Source organism: Erpetoichthys calabaricus, chromosome 10 (genome assembly GCF_900747795.2).
Source record: "Erpetoichthys calabaricus chromosome 10, fErpCal1.3, whole genome shotgun sequence".
Lineage (NCBI taxonomy): Eukaryota > Metazoa > Chordata > Cladistia > Polypteriformes > Polypteridae > Erpetoichthys > Erpetoichthys calabaricus.
The window spans coordinates 163,430,575-163,452,474 of record NC_041403.2 but is presented as its reverse complement, the minus strand read 5'-3'; the positions used below and the strand labels follow the sequence as shown (position 1 = coordinate 163,452,474).

The window sequence follows — 21,900 nt, the reverse complement described above, 5'->3', positions numbered from 1 at the left end:
GTTGCATCCAAGGATTTGAGGGAGCCCAGTTAAAGAGGCGCTTTATGCAGATGATGTTGTCCTCTTTGCCTCACCTTCGGCACATACCTGCGTGATTTGCTGATGAGTGTGAAGTGGCATGGACAGGGGTCAGCACCTCCGAGTCTTGAGGTTGTTTCTCTCACTCGGGATTGAGAAGTAATGGATTGTGCTCTCCAAGTGAGGTGGGGAACACCTCTGCAAGTATGGAGAGCCACCGAGTAGAGTCGCTGCGCCTCCAGGCTGAGAGTATACACTTGAGGTGGTTTGTTCATGTAGTAAGATTAACAGACTCCCATCCCTAAATGATGACTCCCCACTGGAGCTGCTTCGGGCACATCCCATTGGATGGAGTCCCTGCAGCAGACACAGGACACCCTGGAGGGATTAGATGGCTTGGGAATGCTTGGAAATTCCCCAGGAAGAGCTGGAATCTGTGACTGGGAATAGGAAGGTCTGGGTTAACCTGCTTGACCTGATGCCACCTCAACCTTCACTGGAGAAAAGATAAGACGAGATGTCTTACATTCCTGACCAAGTTCATTTTTTTTGTGCTGCTTTTCAGTTTTTTGGTCCATAAGAATGGATAGCATAGTTGGGAAGTAGTTAATGTAGCAGTCTTACAGCCCCAGATAAAAACTAAAGTGGATTTCAGGAGAACATACAAGTTCCACACGCACTGCACAGTGACCTACTTTGAAATTAAACCAGCCCTCTGCAATACTGAGTATTTTATCTAAACAGAGCTTGAATGTGTCTTTTATCTCTATATTAAAAATCGTTTCTGTCGTATCTATGTTATTCAGCCTTGACCAGTCCCCTCCACACCGCTCGCCCAATCATGACTCCTACTGCACACATCCTTTCTTCATCCCACCCCGTGACACTCTCAGTGCTAACTCGCCATTCAAGGCAGAAAAGCAAATCATCTATTCAAGAACGTCAAATTTTAGATTGTGATAGAAAAACAATGGCGAGAAAAAGATAATTAACAAAAAAGAGCTGCATATATTTAAAATCAAGAACAAAGAGAATCGTCCCATAAACGAGAAAGAGAAAAATATCCCAAACAATATGCACGTAGAAATGCAAAAAAAGCAACGTTTGTAGAATGTAAGTTAGAGGATTAAGTACTGTATATACTTGCTGGATAAGTTCGGGGCTTATTTTTACCATATGATTTCCGGTATTTGTCGGTTGTTATAGGTCAAATGCGGAAAACTCACACTATTGGTCCAAGAGATTACAATATGCTGACGCCCACCTCAGAGAGTAACCACGGAGCACACGGACTTTCTTTTCTATGTATTGTGCCCACGTGACGACACAGTAATACCTGAACTATTCTGAAGCGACGTTTGCACTGATTTGTGTTTTTTGTATCTCACACCCTCGTACCCTTTTATTGTAAGAGTATTCCTTATCTACGATGGAGCGTTCGATCAGAAGAAAATATGAAGCTGGTTTTAAATTAAACGTTGTAGAAGTGGCGAAATAAATTGGTAACTGCACTGCTGCAACAAAATTCAATGCGTCTGAGAAACTGATGTGAGATTTGAGGAGGCAAGAAGATGTAAAAAAATAAAAAATGTAAGTGTTGCATTTTAGAAAAAACGAGCGTATAAGTCAAGGTCTGAATTTATGATCGATTTTTCGGGTTTCACGACCCGACTTATATGTGAGTATATACGGTAATTCATAATATTGTTTTTGACGAAGTGTAATTTTAATTTATTTACTTTTTAATATGTTTACATTTTTTAATTTACTGCGTTTTATTATTCATTGGTATTTAAAATAGACCGTTGTAGTGAAATACTCAAGTAACTGATTTTCTATCTGTAATAACTAAGAACCAAACCGCCTTCCTCCCGTGCCCCTCATACTCTTCTATATACCATCTCTTTAAATACAATTGCTTTCTCTAACAGAGGGGTGCCCTGAGACTTTTTGAGGGGCTCAGCCTCCTGCTTGCTTTGCTTGCCCAGCCCCCTCTGGGGGGTGTTGCATGCCAGCCACTTCGCGTCTCTGCCGCTCGCGTTGTGAAGAGGAGGGCTGAATGCACGCTAAGGAGATGCGGTTGGATCAACTGATGGCTTGCTGCTGCTGCCGAGCTGCGTGTTCTGCTGGTTGTGCTGCACGTCGATCATTTCAAAGCCTGTACAGCTGCTGTCCTTTTGTCTCTCTGCCTTGCCTCGCGGAACGTTATAAAGTGTCTTCAAGAAAATCCCGTATCGTCGCCTTCCAAGATTTCTTTTTTTTATAATAGAGAGATATTTGACTTAGGCTGATAGTTGACCCTGAATTTGGTCTTTGGTGAGTGTGGTTGTTAGAGTCACTGTGCCATATGAGAGTTTGTTCTGCCATGGTGTTTCCTGTATAAGTGTCTCCGAAAGACCCCTCATTGGAATATGTTGGTTCATAAAACTGACCATCCATCGGAATGAATCATTTGAGAATTGGCATTGGTTTGGGATAAGGTTTGTGAGATCTTTATCTTTGCCACATCTAAGAGCGCACTTCAATTTGCTGTTTAACCTTTTGTGGGTGCCTTGTTCCTTTTTCAGATCCTCAGCTGGTGACGCAGTGTGTGAGCTTTACACTTCAGCAGCAGTTCACACCAAAATACAACGAACCTGGTAACCACAACAGTGGAGAAGACATGCTAAGAACCTGTAAGTTAATACTGAAGTATTTTTCATAATTTATTAAGATAAGTTATGAACATGAACACATATTTACATGATGTTTGGGACAAAGTCATATTTTTCCTTGATTTCCTCCTCTTACTGCACAGTTTAAAATGACAAACAATTCAGACATGAGTAAAGCGCACATGGAAGGGGATTTGCATACATTTCGGTCAAACAACACTTTTTCTGCCTGGTAATTACGTCTGGATTGTTTTATTTGTAATTTTAAACTGTGGCGCAGAGGGGGAAATCAAGGACAAAAATTTCTTTGTCCCAAATATTATGGAGGGCTTTGTATTTATGCATCTTATTTGTGAACATAACAACCTTAACTCTTTTAAGGCAGATGTCGACTTCTGCCAACAGCAGGGGTTCAGGTTAGATGTTGACTTTAGTTGACATCCAGGGGCAGAGGGGTAATAGTCGGCTGCAGACGTCAGCAAAATTCACCATCACGTTACGGACCCTCTTTAGATTCATTAACTTGACATCAAATCCCTGTGTGTGTGAGGAGCGCTGAGTAAACGACGTCTAGAATGGCACTGACGTTGGGCAAAAGAGCAAGATAGATAGATAATGAAAGGCACTATATGATAGATAGATACATATATACATACTTTATTATTCCCCAAGGGGAAATTCCCATACTCCAGCAGCAGCATACTAATAAAAAACAATATTAAATTAAAGAGTGATAACAATGCAGGTATACAGACAGACAATAACTTTGTATAATGTTAACGTTTACCCCCCACCAGGTGGAACTGAAGAGTCGCATAGTGAGGGGAAGGAACGTTCTCCTCAGTCTGTCAGTGGAGCAGGACGGTGACAGCAGTCTCTCGCTGAAGCTGCTCCTCTGTCTGGAGATGATCCTGTTCAGTGGATGCAGTAGATTCTCCATGATTGACAGGAGTCTGCTCAGCGCCCGTCGCTCCGCCACAGATGTCAAACTGTCCAGCTCCGTGCCTACAATACAGCCTGCACCAGTTTGTCCAGGCGTGAGGTGTCCCTCTTCTTTATGCTGCCTCCCCAGCACACCACCGTGTAGAAGAGGGTGCTCACCACAACCGTCTGATAGAACATCTGCAGCATCTTATTGCAGATGTTGAAGGACGCCATCCTCCTAAGGAAGTGTAGTCGGCTCTGTCCTTTCTTACACAGAGCATCAGTATTGGCAGTCCAGTCCAGTTTATCATTCAGCTGCACTCCCAGGTATTTATAGGTCTGCACCCTCTGCACACAGTCGCCTCCGATGATCACGGGGTCCGTGAGGGGCCTGGTCCTCCTAAAATCCACCACCAGCTCCTTCGTTTTGCTGGTGTTCAGGTGTAGGTGGTTTGAGTCGCACCATTTAACAAAGTCCTTGATTAGGTTCCTGTACTCCTCCTCCTGCCCACTCCTGATGCAGCCCACGATAGCAGTGTCGTCAGCGGACTTTTGCATGTGGCAGGACTCCGAGTTGTATTGGAAGTCCGATGTATATAGGCTGAACAGGACCGGAGAAAATCCAGTCCCCTGTGGCGCTCCTGTGCTGCTGATCACAATGTCAGACCTGCAGTTCCCGAGACGCACATACTGAGGTCTGTCTGTAAGATAGTCCATGATCCATGCTACCAGGTATGAATCTAATCCCATCTCTGTCAGTTTGTCCCCAAGGAGCAGAGGTTGGATGGTGTTGAAGGCGCTAGAGAAGTCCAGTAACATAATTCTTACTGCACCACTGCCTTTGTCCAAGTGGGAGAGGGATCAGTGTAGCATGTAGATGATGGCATCCTCCGCTCCCACCTTCTCCTGGTATGCGAACTGCAGAGGGTCGAGGACGTGGTGGACCTGTGGCCTCAGGTGGTGAAGCAGCAGCCGCTCCATGGTCTTCATCACATGTGACATCAGAGCGACAGGCCGGAAGTCATTCAGCTCACTAGGACGTGATACCTTTGGGACTGGGATGATGCAAGATGTTTTCCAAAGCCTCGGGACTCTCCCCTGTTCCAGGCTCAGGTTGAAAATGCGCTGTAGAGGACTCCCCAGCTCCATCGCACAGGCCTTCAGCAGTCGTGGTGATACTCCATCTGGACCCGCTGCTGTGCTGGCACTAAGTCTCCTCAGCTCTCTGCTTACCTGGGCTGCTGTAATTGTGGGTGGGGGGGGGGGAACTCTCTTCTATGCTGGTATCAGCAGAAGGATGGGTGGAGGATGCAGTACTCTGAGGTGAGAGTATGTAGCAAGAATGTAAGCCGTGTGACAGTTGATCTTGGAAAGCTGCCGTTTAATGTTAAATGCATGCAGCGCTTGCTTTGTATGCTTTTTGCGGAAAAAAAATTCAGACCTGGGAGAAAAGGGAAAAAAAAATTAGCCCTGAAAGAGTTAATAGTCCTGTACAATAACTTGAGGAATATGTTAAATTGTTGTTGCATAAAATTGGTTGCTTCTGTTCTGTTGTTACTACTCTTTTCGTTTTGGGCAGTACAGTAGATTAAGTGTGCCTCACTACAATTGTCTCTTTCTGTCCACAGACCTTTGGCGCTGCCAGTTTCTCCTTCCATTTGTCAGTCTGGGCCTCATGTTCTTTGGAGCCCTGATTGGCCTGTGTGCTTGCGCCTGTCACAGTTTGTATCCCACTCTTGGGACGGGAGCACTGCATCTATTGGCAGGTAACTATGGTCCTCAATTTTGAGAACTGAGAATACAGAAGTGGAGTTGGGGCTGGAGGACATGCCTTGTGACAGGATTTCATAACATCAATGCCGTATTGTTTTGATACAAATGACAATTTTCTTGAGTTCCTTAATATCTGAATCCAGCTGAGGTTAATATACTCTACTGAAATTTGCAGTTTCTTTTAATCAGCCACAACGAGCAGCTTCAGTGTCGAAGACATAGATTGTGGATTCCATTAAGCCTTGGGCAGAGTATTGGCACACTTATATTAATAGAAACCAGTAAATACGCCTTTCCCTACAGCAGTGCTTCCCACTTTAATTTCTTAGATTTCACATCCTCGCCTTCTGGGTGTTTCTAGTTTTCTCTGATTTCAAGCCATACTTTGAAGAGAGAAACAGTGAAAGTGAACGATTGCCTTAACCAGCCGTTGTGTTGGAACTGGCAGGTTTCTTTCTGTTTGTTAAAATGGCTTGCGTTGCTTTGCATAATGTGAAAAAGGCGCTATATTGCGCCCGACCTGGCACAGACTCACACGGAGGCACGTGTAAAATAAAACAAATATTTATTTTTCTTCACCTGTGGGGCACATCTTCCCCGTGAACCCCACAGGCACAACACAGTCCTAGAAAGCACAATCCACCAACACAAAACACTGCCTTCTGACACCACCACTCCTCCCGTCAAGCTTCGTCCTCCTCCTCCCGACTCTGGCTACTGAGTGGTGGTTGCTGGCCCCTTTTATAGCCCACCCGGAAGCGCTCCAGGTGCTTGATCACCTGTTTCTGGTTGCACTTCCAGGTGGGGCTGAAGATTCGTCCAGCCAGGCTCAGGGCCCCATGCAGCGCCAACTGGCGGCCACCCCAGATCCTAACAGGGCTGTGCAGAACTCCATCTCCCATGGAGTCCTGCGGGAAGCTGAGGCACCGCTCCAACCCAGGGGGGGTGGCCATCTAGCGTCCAGGGGGAGGTATTGCACCGTCCAGGGCTGCTCCCCCTGAATATACAGTGAAGAGGCGTCCCAGCTGTCCACCACAATATTCTAATTCAGGGTTGACTTGTGGCTTTCATCAAGTGCAATTCAAATTGACACTTCAGTCCATTGTAGTAAAAATTTAATGTAGATTTCATAGTGCAAAAGTATTCAATCCCCTAAGTTTCTGTATGACAAAAGATTTGTACACATATTTATCCATTCAGTATTTTTAATGTGAACTCCTCTTATGTTCTAACATCATATTTCCAGATTCAAAATAAACCATTTTCTGTAGATATTTAATTTTTGTCATGTAGAAAATCAGGATGACTTTCAAGGGGGATTGAATACTTTTGCTCCCCACTGTAGATGCGGTGAATTCACTTCACTTTCCGCCCACTTTACCGTGTTGTTGATTTCATTTGAAATGGTTCAATTTGTGATTTATGCCCATCGACCAACTTGGACTCAAGTGACCCATAATGTCAAAGTGAAAACATGTTTTCACAAAGGTTTACAAATTTAATAAATAACAAAAACTGAAATCTATCAGTCGCGTAAGCATCCAAAGCCTCTGCTGTGTCTCTCTAAATTGTGCTCAGATGCCTATTGTTTGCTTTAATTCTTCTTGAGATGTTCCTAGAATGTGATTGGAGTCCACCCGTCTCAAGCTGAATTGATTTTATCATGAATTGATCATTTAGAAAGACGCATGTGTACCTGTGTAGGAGGTCCCACAATTTACACTGCATGTCGAGGCAGAAGCCACACCATTTAAGTCCATGGAACTCTCTGTAGACCCCTGTCATCAAATTGTGGTGAGGCAAAGATCAGGGCAAGGAGATCAGTCCATTTCTAAAGCTTTGGGTGTTTCCAGAAGCACAGTGTCCTCAGTAATTGTGAAATGGAAGAAGTCTGGAACTTCTGGGACTTTTCCTAGAGTAACTGGACAAGAAAGACCAGAACCTAGCAGTCACTCGAACAGATCATTAGAAGTCCTCTGCCAAAATGGGAAGATTGATTGATTGAGCAAATAGTTGTTTGTGGTAGAGTGGCTAGCTCCTGGAGTTTGCAATGCTAGGACTCTTGAGGGCATGAGGATTAAGATTATCCAGTCTGATGAGACAAAAATTGAATTCTTTCACATGTTGCTACCAGCATCAGGCTATAGGCGTGCTTCTCAGCGGCAGGGACGGGGAGGCAGGTCAGAATTGAGGGAAGGGTGAATGCAGCCTCAAACTCCGGCGATGGTTCACTTCTCGGCAAGACAATCACCCAAAATGTCTGACTGTCCTTGAGTGGCCCAGACTTAAAACCCACAGAACATCTGTAGAGAGACCTGAAGATGGCAGTTTAAAGTCTAACAGACCATAACTGCATCTTCCGGGAAGAATGGAAAAAACTGCCACAATCCTGGGGTACAAAGCTTGAAGAGACACCCCAGGAAGACTCCAAGCTGCAATTGATACCAAAGGGGCTGCCACACAGTAGCGAGTGAAGGGTCTGAATACTTGTCAGAATGAGAGAGTTCAGTTTTTGAGTGTTAATAAATTTCCAAACCTTTCCGCAAAACATGTTTTCACTTTGTCATTATAGTTTATTATTATGTTATTAAGTGCAGATTGATGGGCAAAAATGGCAGATTTATCCACTTAAAATCAAGTCTACGACACAAGGAACATGCAAGAGCTGAAGGGGTCTGGATACTTTTGAAATCCTCTGTATAATACAACAGTAGCATATACTATCATTTAATGTGTGAAAGCAGGAGACCAGTCCCTCAGATGCAATGCTTCACATCATTGTACTTATTTGAGTGCACCATATTAGTTATTTGCAACTTGTATGTTTTTCGGTTTGAAAGCAAATAAGAACTTTGTGTTCACTGTTGCCTAATTGAATACACTTACCAGCTTCATCAAGATGCCAAATTAGCCCTGGGGACAAATAAAGATCTGTCTGTGTGTCTGTCTGCCTATCAGTCTATTGTGTACTGTCCTTCATAATAATACATTTTATTTAATTGGCAACTTTCTTAGCACTCAAGGTCACCTTACAATGAAATTAAATGTTAGTAAAATAAAAACAAATAGAATGATAAATTAAACAGCAATAATTAGCAAACAAACAAAGATAACAGGCAGTAAAAGTACAAAATTCACAATTCATATCAATCTGTCTGTCTGTCCATTTATCTATTATAGTACCTTTCCTATCGGTCTGTCTGTCTTTCAAGTCTCTTACAGTGGGTACGGAAAGTATTCAGACCCCCTTCAATTTTTCACTCTTTGTTATATTGCAGCCATTTGCTAAAATCATTTAAATTAATTTTTTTCCTCATTAATGTACACACAGCACCCCATATTGACAGACAAAAAAAAGAATTTTTGAAATTGTTGCAGATTTATTAAAAAAGAAAAACTGAAATATCACATGGTCCTAAGTATTCAGACCCTTTGCTCAGTATTTAGTAGAAGCCCCCTTTTGAGCTAATACAGCCAGGAGTCTTCTTGGGAAAGATGCAACAAGTTTTTCACACCTGGATTTGGGGATCCTCTGCCATTCCTCCTTGCAGATCCTCTCCAGTTCTGTCAGGTTGGATGGTAAACGTTGGTGGACAGTCATTTTTAGGTCTCTCCAGAGATGCTCAATTGGGTTTAAGTCAGGGCTCTGGCTGAGCCATTCAAGAACAGTCACAGAGTTGTTGTGAAGCCACTCCTTCGTTATTTTAGCTGTGTGCTTAGGGTCATTGTCTTGTTGGAAGGTAAACCTTCGGCCCAGTCTGAGGTCCTTAGCACTCTGGAGAAGGTTTTTGTCCAGGATATCCCTGTACTTGGCCGCATTCATCTTTCCCTCGATTGCAACCAGTCGTCCTGTCCCTGCAGCTGAAAAACACCCCTACAGCATGATGCTGCCACCGCCATGCTTCACTGTGGGGACTGTATTGGACAAGTGATGAACAGTGCCTGGTTGTCTCCACACATACCGCTTAGAATTAAGGCCAAAAAGTTCTATCTTAGTCTCATCAGACCAGAGAATCTTATTTCTCACCATCTCAGAGTCCTTCAGGTGTCTTTTAGCAAACTCCATGCGGGCTGTCATGTGTCTTGCACTGAGGAGAGGCTTCCAACAGGCCACTCTGCCATAAAGCCGTGACTGGTGGAGGGCTGCAGTGATGGTTGACTTTCTACAACTTTCTCCCATCTCCTGACTGCATCTCTGGAGCTCAGCCAAAGTGATCTTTGGGTTCTTCTTTACCTCTCTCACCAAGGCTCTTCTCCCCCAGTAGCTCAGCTTGGCCGGACGGCCAGCTCTAGGAAGGGTTCTGGTCGTCCCAAACGTCTTCCATTTAAGGATTATGGAGGCCACTGTGCTCTTGGGAACCTTAAGTGCAGCAGAAATTTTTTTGTAACCTTGGCCAGATCTGTGCCTTGCCACAATTCTGTCTCTGAGCTCTTCAGGCAGTTCCTTTGACCTCATGATTCTCATTTGCTGTGACATACATTGTGAGCTGTAAGGTCTTATATAGACAGGTGTGTGGCTTTCCTAATCAAGTCCAATCAGTATAATCAAACACAGCTGGACTCAAATGAAGGTGATCTCAAGGATGATCAGAAGAAATGGAAAGCACCGGAGTTAAATATATGAGTGTCACAGCAAAGGGTCTGAATACTTAGGACCATGTGATATTTCAGTTTTTCTTTTTTAATAAATCTGCAACAATTTCAAAAATTCTTTTTTTTTGTCTGTCAATATGGGGTGCTGTGTGTACATTAATGAGGAAAAAAATTAAATGATTTTAGCAAATGACTGCAATATAACAGAGTAAAAAACTGAAGGGGGTCTGATTACTTTCCGTACCCACTGTATATAGTGTCTTTCATATCTATCTATCTATCTATCTATCTATCTATCTATCTATCTATCTATCTATCTATCTATCTATCTATCTATCTATCTATCTATCTATCATAGTGTCTTTCATATCTGTTTGTCTGTCTATCTATTATAGTGTCTTTCAAGTCTGTCTGTCTATCTATCTATTGTGTCTTTCATATCTATCAATCTGTCTCTCTGTGTGTCTGTCAGTCTGTCCATCCATTTATCTACTATAGTGCTTTTCCATATATATTATATAGTGAAAATATAAGAAGGAGACAATACTCTTGAGAAGGTTTGGTGTTTTACCTTCCCCATATACTGAAAGGTCCACTCGCCTTGTACAGACTTTTACATTCATACAATGAACTACAGCCAGGACAGGGTACTAGTGAAACAGTCGGATTTATATATGGGACGGACAGGAAGTTGTGTACAGCAGGTATGATGGGATAATGATGTGGAAGCGTGGAGCCGGAAATGATGTCCTCAGAACGGGCCAGAGTAGCGGTTGGTGTAAACACGGAAGGGAACTCAAGTGCGTGTCTTTGTAAAGGTTTGTTTATTTGTCTGTTTTCCTGCTGAATAAAAGAGAGAGGTGTTAGTACTCTGTTCCAAACCCACTTCCTGCTCCCTACTTGCACGTGTGTGACAATATACAGTGCATCTGGAAAGTATTCCCAGCACATCACTTTTTCCACATTTTGTTATGTTTCAACCTTATTCCAAAATGGATTAAATTCATTTTTTTCCTCAGAATTCTAAACACAACACCCCATTATGACAACGTGAAAAAAGTTTACTTGATCTTTGCAAAATTTATTAAAAATAAAAAAATTGAGAAAGCACATGTACATAAGTATTCACAGCCTTTGCCATGAAGCTCCAAATTGAGCTCAGGTGCATCCTGTTTCCCCTGATCATCCTTGAGATGTTTCTGCAGCTTCATTGGAGTCCACCTGTGGTAAATTCAGTTGACTGGACATGATTTGGAAAGGCACACACCTGTCTATAGAAGGTCCCACAGTTGACAGTTCATGTCAGAGCACAAACCAAGCATGAAGTCAAAGGAATTGTCTGTAGACCTCCGAGACAGGATTGTCTCGAGGCACAAATCTGGGGAAGGTTACAGAAATATTTCTGCTGCTTTGAAGGTCCCAATGAGCACAGTGGCCTCCATCATCTGTAAGTGGGAGAAGTTGAAAACCACCAGGACTCTTCCTAGAGCTGGCTGGCCATCTAAACTGAGCGATCCGGGGAGAAGGGCCTTAGTCAGGGAGGTGACCAAGAACCCGATGGTCATTCTGTCAGAGCTCCAGAGGTCCTCTGTGGAGAGAGGAGAACCTTCCAGAAGGACAACCATCTCTGCAGCAATCCACCAATCAGGCCTGTATGGTAGAGTGGCCAGACGGAAGCCACTCCGTAGTAAAAGGCACATGGCAGCCCGCCTGGAGTTTGCCAAAAGGCACCTGAAGGACTCTCAGACCATGAGAAAGAAAATTCTCTGGTCTGATGAGACAAAGATTGAACTCTTTGGTGTGAATGCCAGGCGTCACATTTGGAGGAAACCTGGCACCGCTCATCACCAGGCCAATACCATCCCTACAGTGAAGCATGGTGGTGGCAGCATCATGCTGTGGGGATGTTTTTCAGCGGCAGGGACTGGAAGACTAGTCAGGATAAAGGGAAAGATGACTGCAGCAATGTACAGACACATCCTGGATGAAAACCTGCTCCAGAGCGCTCTTGACCTCAGATTGGGGCAATGGTTCATCTTTCAGCAGGACAACGACCCTAAGCACACAGCCAAGATATCAAAGGATTGGCTTCAGGACAACTCTGTGAATGTCCTTGAGTGGCCCAGCCAGAGCCCAGACTTGAATCTGATTGAACATCTCTGGAGAGATCTTAAAATTGCTGTGCACCAACGCTTCCCATCCAACCTGATGGAGCTTGAGAGGTGCTGCAAAGAGGAATGGGCAAAACTGGCCAAGGATAGGTGTGCCAAGCTTGTGGCATCATATTCAACAAGACTTGAGGCTGGAATTGCTGCCAAAGGTGCATCGACAAAGTATTGAGCAAAGGCTGTGAATACTTATGGACATGGGATTTCTCAATTTTTGTATTTTTAATAAATTTGCCAAAACCTCAAGTAAACTTTTTTCACGTTGTCATTATGGGGTGTTGTGTGTAGAATTCTGAGGAAAAAAATGAATTTAATCCATTTTGGAATAAGGCTGTAACATCACAAAATGTGGAAAAAGTGATGCGCTGTGAATACTTTCTGAATGCACTGTATATTTGGGCCATTTCCATTTTAGTAAATTTTAAATGCAAATAATCTTCTATTTTTCTTGTTCTATTAAAACATTTACTTGTGTTTTTCAAGTCTAACATTTTTCATTTTTCTTTACAGGAGTGTGTACTCTGGGCACAGTGGGCTGCTATGTGGCTGGCATCGAGTTGCTGCACTGCAAGACAAAGTTGCCACCAGGGGTAGAGGGCACATATGGGTGGTCCTTCTGTTTGGCAGCTGTGTCTGCCCCACTACAGTTCATGGCAGCTGCCTTATTCATTTGGGCCGCCCGCACAAATCGACAGGAATATTCACGCATGCAGGCTTACCGAGTTGCATGAGCCTGAGAGACAAGTGGACCACCTGAGGCCATGTGAATGCACTGTTTATGTACTGCAGCCGTGGCGCAGTGGTCTGGCTGTGCACTGACGAACATCTGAGGTTTTGCTTTTTGCTGTTTGGTTGGATCATGGCAAGAGAAAGAAAGAAGGTTAGTTTAACAAAAGGAGTCAGGTGGGTTACAAAATTCAGTCTTACCATTTAATTGATGGAAATGCAAAATGAATTGTCCTTCTCCTCGGGTCTAGCTCTTTTCTAATTTTAGGTTTAAACATTTCTTGTTATCTCCATAACACTTTAATTTTTGATTTCATATCGTTGACAGATGTGTGAAAACAAATAGGAAAACTACTTAAACTATGAAACGATCCCAGATTGCCATGCTGCACTATATGTTATGTCTGCCCTGCATTAAATTACAGATTGCAGTGCGGTATGAAGACTTTAATCATAGATTTAACATGCATATCAATTGATTATAACTTACATACTTAAACTAAAGAATATACAACACAGACATGTTCTTTCAACAACTGAAATTTATTCAAGACAAATTTATTTTACTTTTTTCAACCATCGTGTTTCCTGCCTAGCAGCACTGAGAGTAAGGCCGGAATAAACCCAGGATGGGATGGCACTCCATCAAATGCCATAGTTTCATGCCATTTGTTTTTTTGAATAGGTAAATGTCTGGTTTTACCCTTCGAGGGTACAAATAAACCATAAAAAATGTTTATCTAGGGGCAAGTAAGGTAGTAACATGCTCTCTCAGTAAAAGGGAGAAATATTCTGACCTTATACAGAAATAAACCCAAGTGTACTGTATTATTTGCATAGTGAGTGTGTTAAATTGCAAATTTAGTTACGGAGAAAACTGAGAAATGGCAATTTAATGCTTTTTTTTCTCTCCTAGAATTGAGAAATTGCAATTTAATACATTTATTTTCTCATTTTTCCTCTCCTAAATTTAAAAGGAGCTTAAACAGACTCGTGCCACATTTCAGTTTTAGTTCATGATGAGCAAAGCAGTAACAGATTTGTTTCGCATACAGTTTGGTGAAATCGCTCCTACAGTTTGCTTTACATTTAAATGTCATAATAGCAAAACTTTCAAAAATTAAATTTTGTACGTTTTTCAAGCGCTCGGTAGCTTGGAAAATAAGCAATTTTACTCCCTAAGAGCTATTCCGCCACCAGAACCACTCTTACTTTCCACAGCCGATCATCAGAACTGCCCTTCCTTCCATGCGATTCCACTCAATACCATCATGCTGCCAGTTCCGCCTCACACCAAGTAACACCATCTGCCTTTAGTTTCCCCAACTTTGTAAGCCACTCGCCGGTGGTCTCATACCCGGTTCTGCCGGTCGTGCAAAGGGTGCATGCACGAAGGCGGCCGAACATTGAGGGCGGCTGCAACAAAACGAAGGCTCGGCGCGGGACTCGTCTTTTCCCGTCAAACGGCGATAACTTGCTTCAAAGAAAAACGGGCAAGTCACAACACGTGAATTGTGGCAGCTCAAGTACGCAGCACATCAATCAAATGTTTTTGTAGTGTTAATCGGAATTTTACTGATGAATTAATTAAAGTCGTCGCCAATTGGTTAAATGTGTAAGTCAAGTTTTCTTCCTACAACGAAGAAATTTTCGTTAATTTTTTTTGACATTAAGGAAATTGCAAACCTTTTTAATTTTAAATACACTGGTTAAGAAAACGAGTGAAGGTATTATAGGGTGAGGGAGCGACTGAAATTAAATGGCACGATGGCGGCTTCACCTCTAGAACCGGGCCTGTACCCAGGTCAGTGTCTTGTGCTCTGTAGCCACACACTCCACCTCTTTGCACGCTCTTTACTCAAATCAACGGTGCCATGATGTTGCCTCATCGAGAACAAGGCTGCAGATGGGACGAGTAAAATAAATGTACTAATGGTGTGGACTTTTGCTTGAAGTGAAACAATTTGTTTTGCAAATTATTTTCTGAAGCGAAACTTAAGTTTCACTGTGAATTCAATTTTGCATGAATCATTTAGTAAGCTACTAGCTATGTAGGCTTCATTCGTTCAGTGAAATTTTCACAACAGCTTTGTTTTCAAAGAAGTGTAATGGCTTTTTAATGCAAGATCGGCCACGTGTTCATTTTCTGCGTTTGATTTTGCTAGATTACAGGAAGCCATACATGCTTAACTGACTATCATTGCTGAATGTGTTAATTCGCTCTTCCTCTGAACCTGTTAATTCCTTTACAATACAATTTATTTTTATATAGCCCAAATCACAGATGTGCCGCAATAGGCTTATTAAACAGGCCCTGTCTTTTGTCAGCCCCCCAGCCTTGACTCTCTTAAGAATTCCCAAAAAAAAACCTTGTAGGGAAAAAAATGGAAGAAACCTTGGGAAAGACAGTTCAAAGAGAGACCCCTTTCCAGGTAGGTTGGGTGTAAAGTGGGTGTCAAAAACAAGGGGGTCAATACAATATAATAAATACACAGAACAAAACACAAGTCATCCTCAGTACAATACAATAGTACAATAGAAACATCACAAGTACAGAGCAGAATTCAACAGTAGATGATATCCCATAATACGATTTGGATTTGTTCAGAGTCCTGGAGACCTCGACCATCAAGCTGCATCTACCTATTGGCCATTCCACAGCTGAGTCAGCGCTGGGCCAGACAATCCAAAGAAAGGACCCCCTCTACCCAATGATTCCTGCGATCCTCCATCAGAGATGACTTTACCTTTACCTTACTTTACTTACCTTTGCAATATTACAAGAAATTCAGGAAACAACCCCAGCCAAGAGGCCAGTTTATCACAGTGCATACACCCACGTAGTCATTCTCACTTGCTGCGGAGTTTAGAGAGTTCACCTAATAGACATGTAATTTGGAGTTTGGCAGACAGAGGGAATTCACCAAATCCACTCCAATTACGTTTGTGCCAGAAGGTGTACAGCTGTGTGAGGCCGCATTTTCAGTGACCCATGCAAATGCAGAACTTGCTAAAATGAGCTTTCTGAGGTGATTCAAGCTTTGTGGGTTAGAAAGCAAGAAATATTTCTCCCTAAGGGTTATTCCACCACAGAAACCCGCTCACTATTACTTTCCTCAGCGGCTCTTCAGAGATGCCCCCAAAGTTTCACAGCGCGTTCCGTGCGGTTCCATGCAATATCATCACATTTTATTGCCTGCATGTTCATGTTGCCACTCATTTCAGGGCAGGTAGCACCATCAGTTTACTTAGCTTCATAAGCTGACCAGCGGTGGTCACATACCCATGCCAGTGTATTTCAGCAACATTGGCAGAAATTCAGGTGACAACCCTAGCTGGGATGCCAGTTGTGTAGTTTAGAGAGCTGATACACACGTACTTCTGGTCAGAGCGGGGGAATACACCAAGTCCTCTAACCAGGTTTGTGCCAGAACGTATATCGCTGTATGAGGCCATATTACTAACGCCCTATTCCAAGTGTAGAACTTACTAAAATGAGCTTTTGGAGGTTTTTCAAGCTTTGCAGGTTGGGAAGCAAGAAATATATTCTGCTGCCAAAACTGCTCACTTCAGTGATGCCTCCAAAGTTTCATAGCTCCTTCCATGCAGATCTACGTAATATCATCACACTGCCTTGCCTGGATATTGATGTTGCCATTTCCAACTCACACCACTGATTACAGGGCAGGTAACACCATCTGCTCTCAGTTACCCAAATTTCATAAGGTAATCACCAGTGGTCACATAGCCACGGCAACACTGGGAGAAATTCAGGAGACAACCCTAGCCAGGCGTTCAATTCATCACCAGGCCTACATGAACATACTAATTCTCCTACACACTGGAGAGTTTAGAGAATTAACCTAACAGACATGTAATTTGGAATGTTGGGGCAAACCTGTGCAGAGAGCGGGCAATGCGCCAAGTCCTCTCCCACCAAATTTGTGCTAGAAGGTTTATAGCCACATGAGGCCACATTATTAATTAGAGTTACCGCTTGTGATGTTTCACCTACACACTTTGTTCTGTTCATGCGAATTTTTGGCAGAAAACGTTTGCTTTTTTGGCACAAAAAGCAATTAAAGAATGTCTTCCGCATGAAACAAAAAGCCATCTACACATGGCAAGCATTTATTACATCTCTCTTAATAAAATTCAACCACAAAAATGCCGTTTCCATCAGACCTGACTATTATTTATTGTATACATTGTAGTAAGGTGAGAGATCAGTGTGTCACATCACAACTTTGCTAATTCAGGTGTCCGTGTTTTCTTGAGCACCATCACAACGGGACCCACCCCTTGGGAGGGCGTTCACGAGTTGCTTATATTTTCCATTTGTCGTATAGCAAATGAATACAGCAAAGCACTGCACCGGTCTAATCTATATACTTGTTAATATAAACTAAAAAAACTTTAAGAAATGCAGTGCTAGTGTTATTGCTCTTTAATCGTATATTTGGCCAAATTGAAATTTATTAACATAACACATATTTAGTTTAATAGTATCAGTTGAGGTTTTAACAGTTTTGATTTAGTTTTGAGATACATCATGAGACATTTTTGTCTGAAATTGAGCATGTCCTGGCTCGGCAGGAGACAGATACCTAATTTTTTGAGGTGAACCAGGAGTTGTGTGCAAAAGGCAAAAAAGTAAAACAAATAAAATGTAAACGAAGTGATCGAAACTCCAAGTTGGGACAAGAATCATAGTTAAAAATCGAATTTTAATGGCAAAGATAGTGTTTTCTTTCCTGCCGATCGAATAAAGCAAGGTGCCAACACTGACATTTTATCCCTTCGTGCTGATGAAATCTAGGTCATGACCTTGGAGACCACACCACTTGGAAACAAGACATGACCTTAACAACCGTTACACAAAATGGAGTCTAATATAGAAAAAAATGTAAGAACCTAAAATTCAACCCTGCTCACGACCTATCATTTAAATCCTTTTCAGTCGGGCAATAGCAAATGAGCACAGCCATCACTTCACTGGTATTATCTATAAATTATTTAATAAAAACTAAAATAATTTTAAGAAATGCAGTGTTAGTAGTATTGTCTTTTAACCATTTATTTGGCCAAATGGAAAGTTATTAGTTTGGTTTAAACGTCATGAGACATTTTTTTCTCACATTGATAATATCCTGGCTCGGCATGAGATAGATAACTAATTGTTTGAGATGAATCAGGAGTTGCGTGCAAAAGGCAAAAATAAAACAAAATATAGATCTACAAAATGTATTGTAAAACACTCAAAAGAAAAATGGCTTATCAAATAGTCAACATGGCAGGCAGGAGAAAAGAGAAAAATGATAAGACTGAATGCTGTATCTCTTATCTCGTATCCATTTGCTAACCTTCTGCTCCATGAACCAAACAGCAAAACCTCATCATTTTTCTCCGGCATGGACCCTTAAATGGTGTACTCTATAAAAGAAGAGAAGCTTGAAAAACACCGAAATTGTCTTGCAGTCAAAGAACCACTCCAAAGCAAAAAAAACACTCGAGGGCTGTAGAGTCTCGATATTTCAGTGATCGACAGCTGCTGGTCCTTTTTAGCAGATCTGAATCTTCCACTTAACTTTTCTGTACAGTAACTGCAGAGCAATACGGCTGAACTTCATGCTGGTCACAGGTTAGGATTTATTCAGCTAAAATGATTTTCTCGTAAAGATTTCTGATGTTGCTATTCCAGACAACTCCGATGTTAAGAGGATGGCTTGACTTATTGGGAAATTTTTAAGCTGAAATCTGATGGTTCTTCCAGAATTTTCCCATGTGCACGAAGGCACCATGCGCTAGTGTAGCATTATTTTCAGGGTGTTGAACGTCCTAAGGAGCTTGCACACGTGTTGGTAAGTTTGGAAATTAGATTTCATTGTTTCTGTTCCCCTTGTTTTTTAAAAAAAATCAAGAGAAAATATACTGCAGGTAAGAGTGAAAATGTAATCGTTTTTGAAGGAGAAGATGAAAATCCTCCTCGTTGGAGTGTGGCAATCTACTTTGTGTGAATATGTCATAATGATTATAGTAGGTAATCGTCATTTAAAATGTACAAAATAAACACAATAATCAAAAAGTGGGACAGCACCTGCATCCAACAAGAGTATTGGAGATTAAATTTGATTTTTTTTGCCAACTCTGTATTGCGGTCAGGTAGCTTGTGTTCAGCACTGCTACCTTTCAAATCCAGAATCCTGGGTACAAATTCTATGCCCAGTTGTTAGTTGGTGTTGAGTTTGCACATTCTACCAGGTTTTTCCTCACATATCCCCAAAGATGCTCATGTTGGGTCAAACAGAGAATTCAGTCTTCTGTGTTGTAAATTTGGCCCTGAAAAGGACTGCAGCCCTGAACAAGTCTTGTTCCTCTCCTACGCCTGATGCTGGCAAGATAATGCCACCCCATGAGACAACGAATAGGATTTGTCAGGTTGAGTATTGTATTGTGGCCTCTTTGTTTGTACCCAAGGCTGTTGTGAGTAAAGAGGCTGTGTTATTGAATTTATATTTTGCCACTGGTGGCAGGGGATGGATGTTCAACCATCATTTTATTTGTCTTTCCAGGAAAGTAAATCTTTTAAAGCAGCAAGGCAAAATCAGAATAGCAATAGGTGTAAATATTAATTCTTTGGATGGTGCAAGTCTCTGTCTCTTCTCCGCTAATCATGTGCCAGTAACCATTTGAAAATGCTTACGTGCAATAACAGAACTGCATAGTCCGGTAGGGAGGCACATGGTATCCTTGGTGGACGTATTATCATTTCTTATATGCACATACCTACTATTAAAGTAACACAATACTCTTTAAATTTTTTTTAATAAATGTGGTTTTGCTGAGCATGATTTTGTGAATTGATAGGGCCCATCAGGCTTCTGCACAAGCACTGCAGAACTGGCCCAGGCTGAGATGGAAGGCCCAGTCACCTGTAGTGCTGCTACAAACATAATGTTTAGCTTTCTTGAAACATACAGAATGACTTCTGAGGGAAGTTCACAATCCATTACACCTATAATCACAACCCAGTAATGAGAATTGTAGCGACCTTATTCCAGCTGAATTATTATTTTTTGGACAAATTCTAATTTGTATTTGTGTTACCATTCAGAATGTGACTTTTTTAGCATGTGTGTTTTGTTTTTGTTAATATATATTAATGAAGATTTATCTCTGTGCACATTTGTAGTTGGTCATCAACGTATTGTTACCACTCCAAGACTCTTTTGCATGTCATTGTGCTTTGTTCTAGTGTGTTAAATTGTAGACGTTTTAGCATTATCTATGTCTAGAGGCACTATTGCTTGTGCCTGTGAGCACATAAAAAACATGAAGGTTTTGTTAATGATAATTAAAGGTTTGTTTTATGTGTAAGGAGATTTCGAAGATAAAGATGCGTCTATCCCTTATGAATTAATTGTCCAACCTTGCCCAATCATTAATACTATTGAAGGGAGAAAGGATATGTGGATTCCACAAAATAATTTATTTTTGAATGATTGTTCATATTGCTTTGAGAAGAAAATTGTTTATTAAAGTCTAAATGTATCTTTAGTTTAATAATAATCTGAATTAATAAATCTCAGGCATAGTTTTTTTAAATGGCTTGTTTGACCATGACTAGCATCTCTTAGTTCCATAAGATACTGATTTAAAATTTTATAAAGCAGATGAAAATATGAAGGAAGTGTCATTCGGGTTAGTTGATTTATGAAAGTATTTTTCTCATGCCTTTAGCTAAATGTCTTGACTTAGTTAAAAGTCGTTCATATTTTGTTTAAGCAAATGTTAGCGATTCTGCTGTTATATTTATTCATATGTTTTGTGACTTTTCCATTGGTTGGGGTTGATATGAATGAAGTAATTTTTAAATGTTGGTTTAAATGGAAATAACCACTTTATTATAGTGTATAAATGTACTTAATGTTTCTTCTTCATAATTGTTTTCTACAAACCTGTGTTTTCAGTTTTGAAGTTATGTAGCAATAACGAATAAAATGATTGTAGGTATTGCCATGTGACGACTGTACTACAAAATAAAATTCTGGAAATTGAGAACGTTTATCTTTTCAGTTAGCAGCACATCCAGTATATATGATATATGTGTGCAGGTCTGGACTTGGGGGACATTATTGAGGAAAATGCATTTGTATTACAAACTAAATAAAATAAGGCTGCCAAGAGGTTTGGGATTGTTCTGTTTCTCCTCCTGTCTATAAGATCATTGTTGGACATGTATTTTTAGTTTGGTTTAATTTAGATTTTGTCATTTTTATAAAGCGATTATGTGATGGAAAGGTCTAAATTCTTTTCAAGACAGTGTTTTTATGTCCAAATTGTTCTTAAATCATTTTTGGAAATCAGGAGCTAATTATGAAGTAAACTAAACTCAATATTTTTGGTTTATGTAGTCACCAGCTAAAATACCACACGTTGCCCAAATATATTTGTGTAAGGGGTTAAGATAAAAAAAGGGGTTAAGGGGTCAAGATAAAAAAATATATATTTCAGTGACCATTTTCCCATTGCTGCCATCATCTACACAACCTCTCTATCAATTTGTCTGATCTCGTGAGTCGAGAATTTGTTCCTTTTGTATTTGATGGGATTCCACAAGTGTGGTAAGTCTTGCTGGGTTGGAATCATTAACGCCTCTTCTTTTTATGTCCTGCTTTAGTGTGGTGTCATGAATACGTACACCTGTATGGCTAAATGTTAGTGGACACCTGATGCTCACACCTATATGCGCTTGTTTACCCTAACCCATTTCAAAACCATAGGCATTAATATGGATTTGTCCATTCCATAACCGTGTCCACTCTTCTGGGAAAATGTTCCACAAGATTTAGGAGTGTGTTTGTGTCCCCATTCAGCCAGAAGAGCATTTGTGAGATTGGATAAGAAGACCTGGCTCGCGATCGACATTCCAGTTCATCCCAAATGTTTCAGTGGGGTTGAGGTCAGGGTTTTGTGTAGGCCACTTTATGGACATACTAACACAGTCACGCTGGGACACGATAGGGACTTCTCCAAACTGCTGC

The 21,900-nt window shown here is 41.4% G+C and overlaps 1 protein-coding gene across 3 annotated transcripts in view; it reads left to right on the top strand.

Annotated features, from left to right (window-relative positions):
- Positions 1-21,043, top strand: part of LOC114659733 (claudin domain-containing protein 1-like) — a 32,017-nt gene extending 10,974 nt beyond the window's left edge. Inside the window, exons 3-6 of one of the 3 annotated variants that reach the window (XR_007936041.1) lie at positions 2,586-2,693; positions 5,225-5,362; positions 12,641-17,476; positions 18,043-21,043. Coding sequence is in view for 1 of the 3 variants with exons in the window: in XM_028812367.2 (XP_028668200.1) it covers positions 2,586-2,693; positions 5,225-5,362; positions 12,641-12,861 (467 nt within the window). In the remaining 2 variants the exon portion in view is untranslated. Of the gene's footprint in view, positions 1-2,585; positions 2,694-5,224; positions 5,363-12,640 lie in introns of all 3 variants that reach the window. The other 2 variants (XR_007936040.1, XM_028812367.2) reach the window with 2 other exon arrangements.
- The last annotated feature ends 857 nt before the right edge of the window (positions 21,044-21,900 follow it).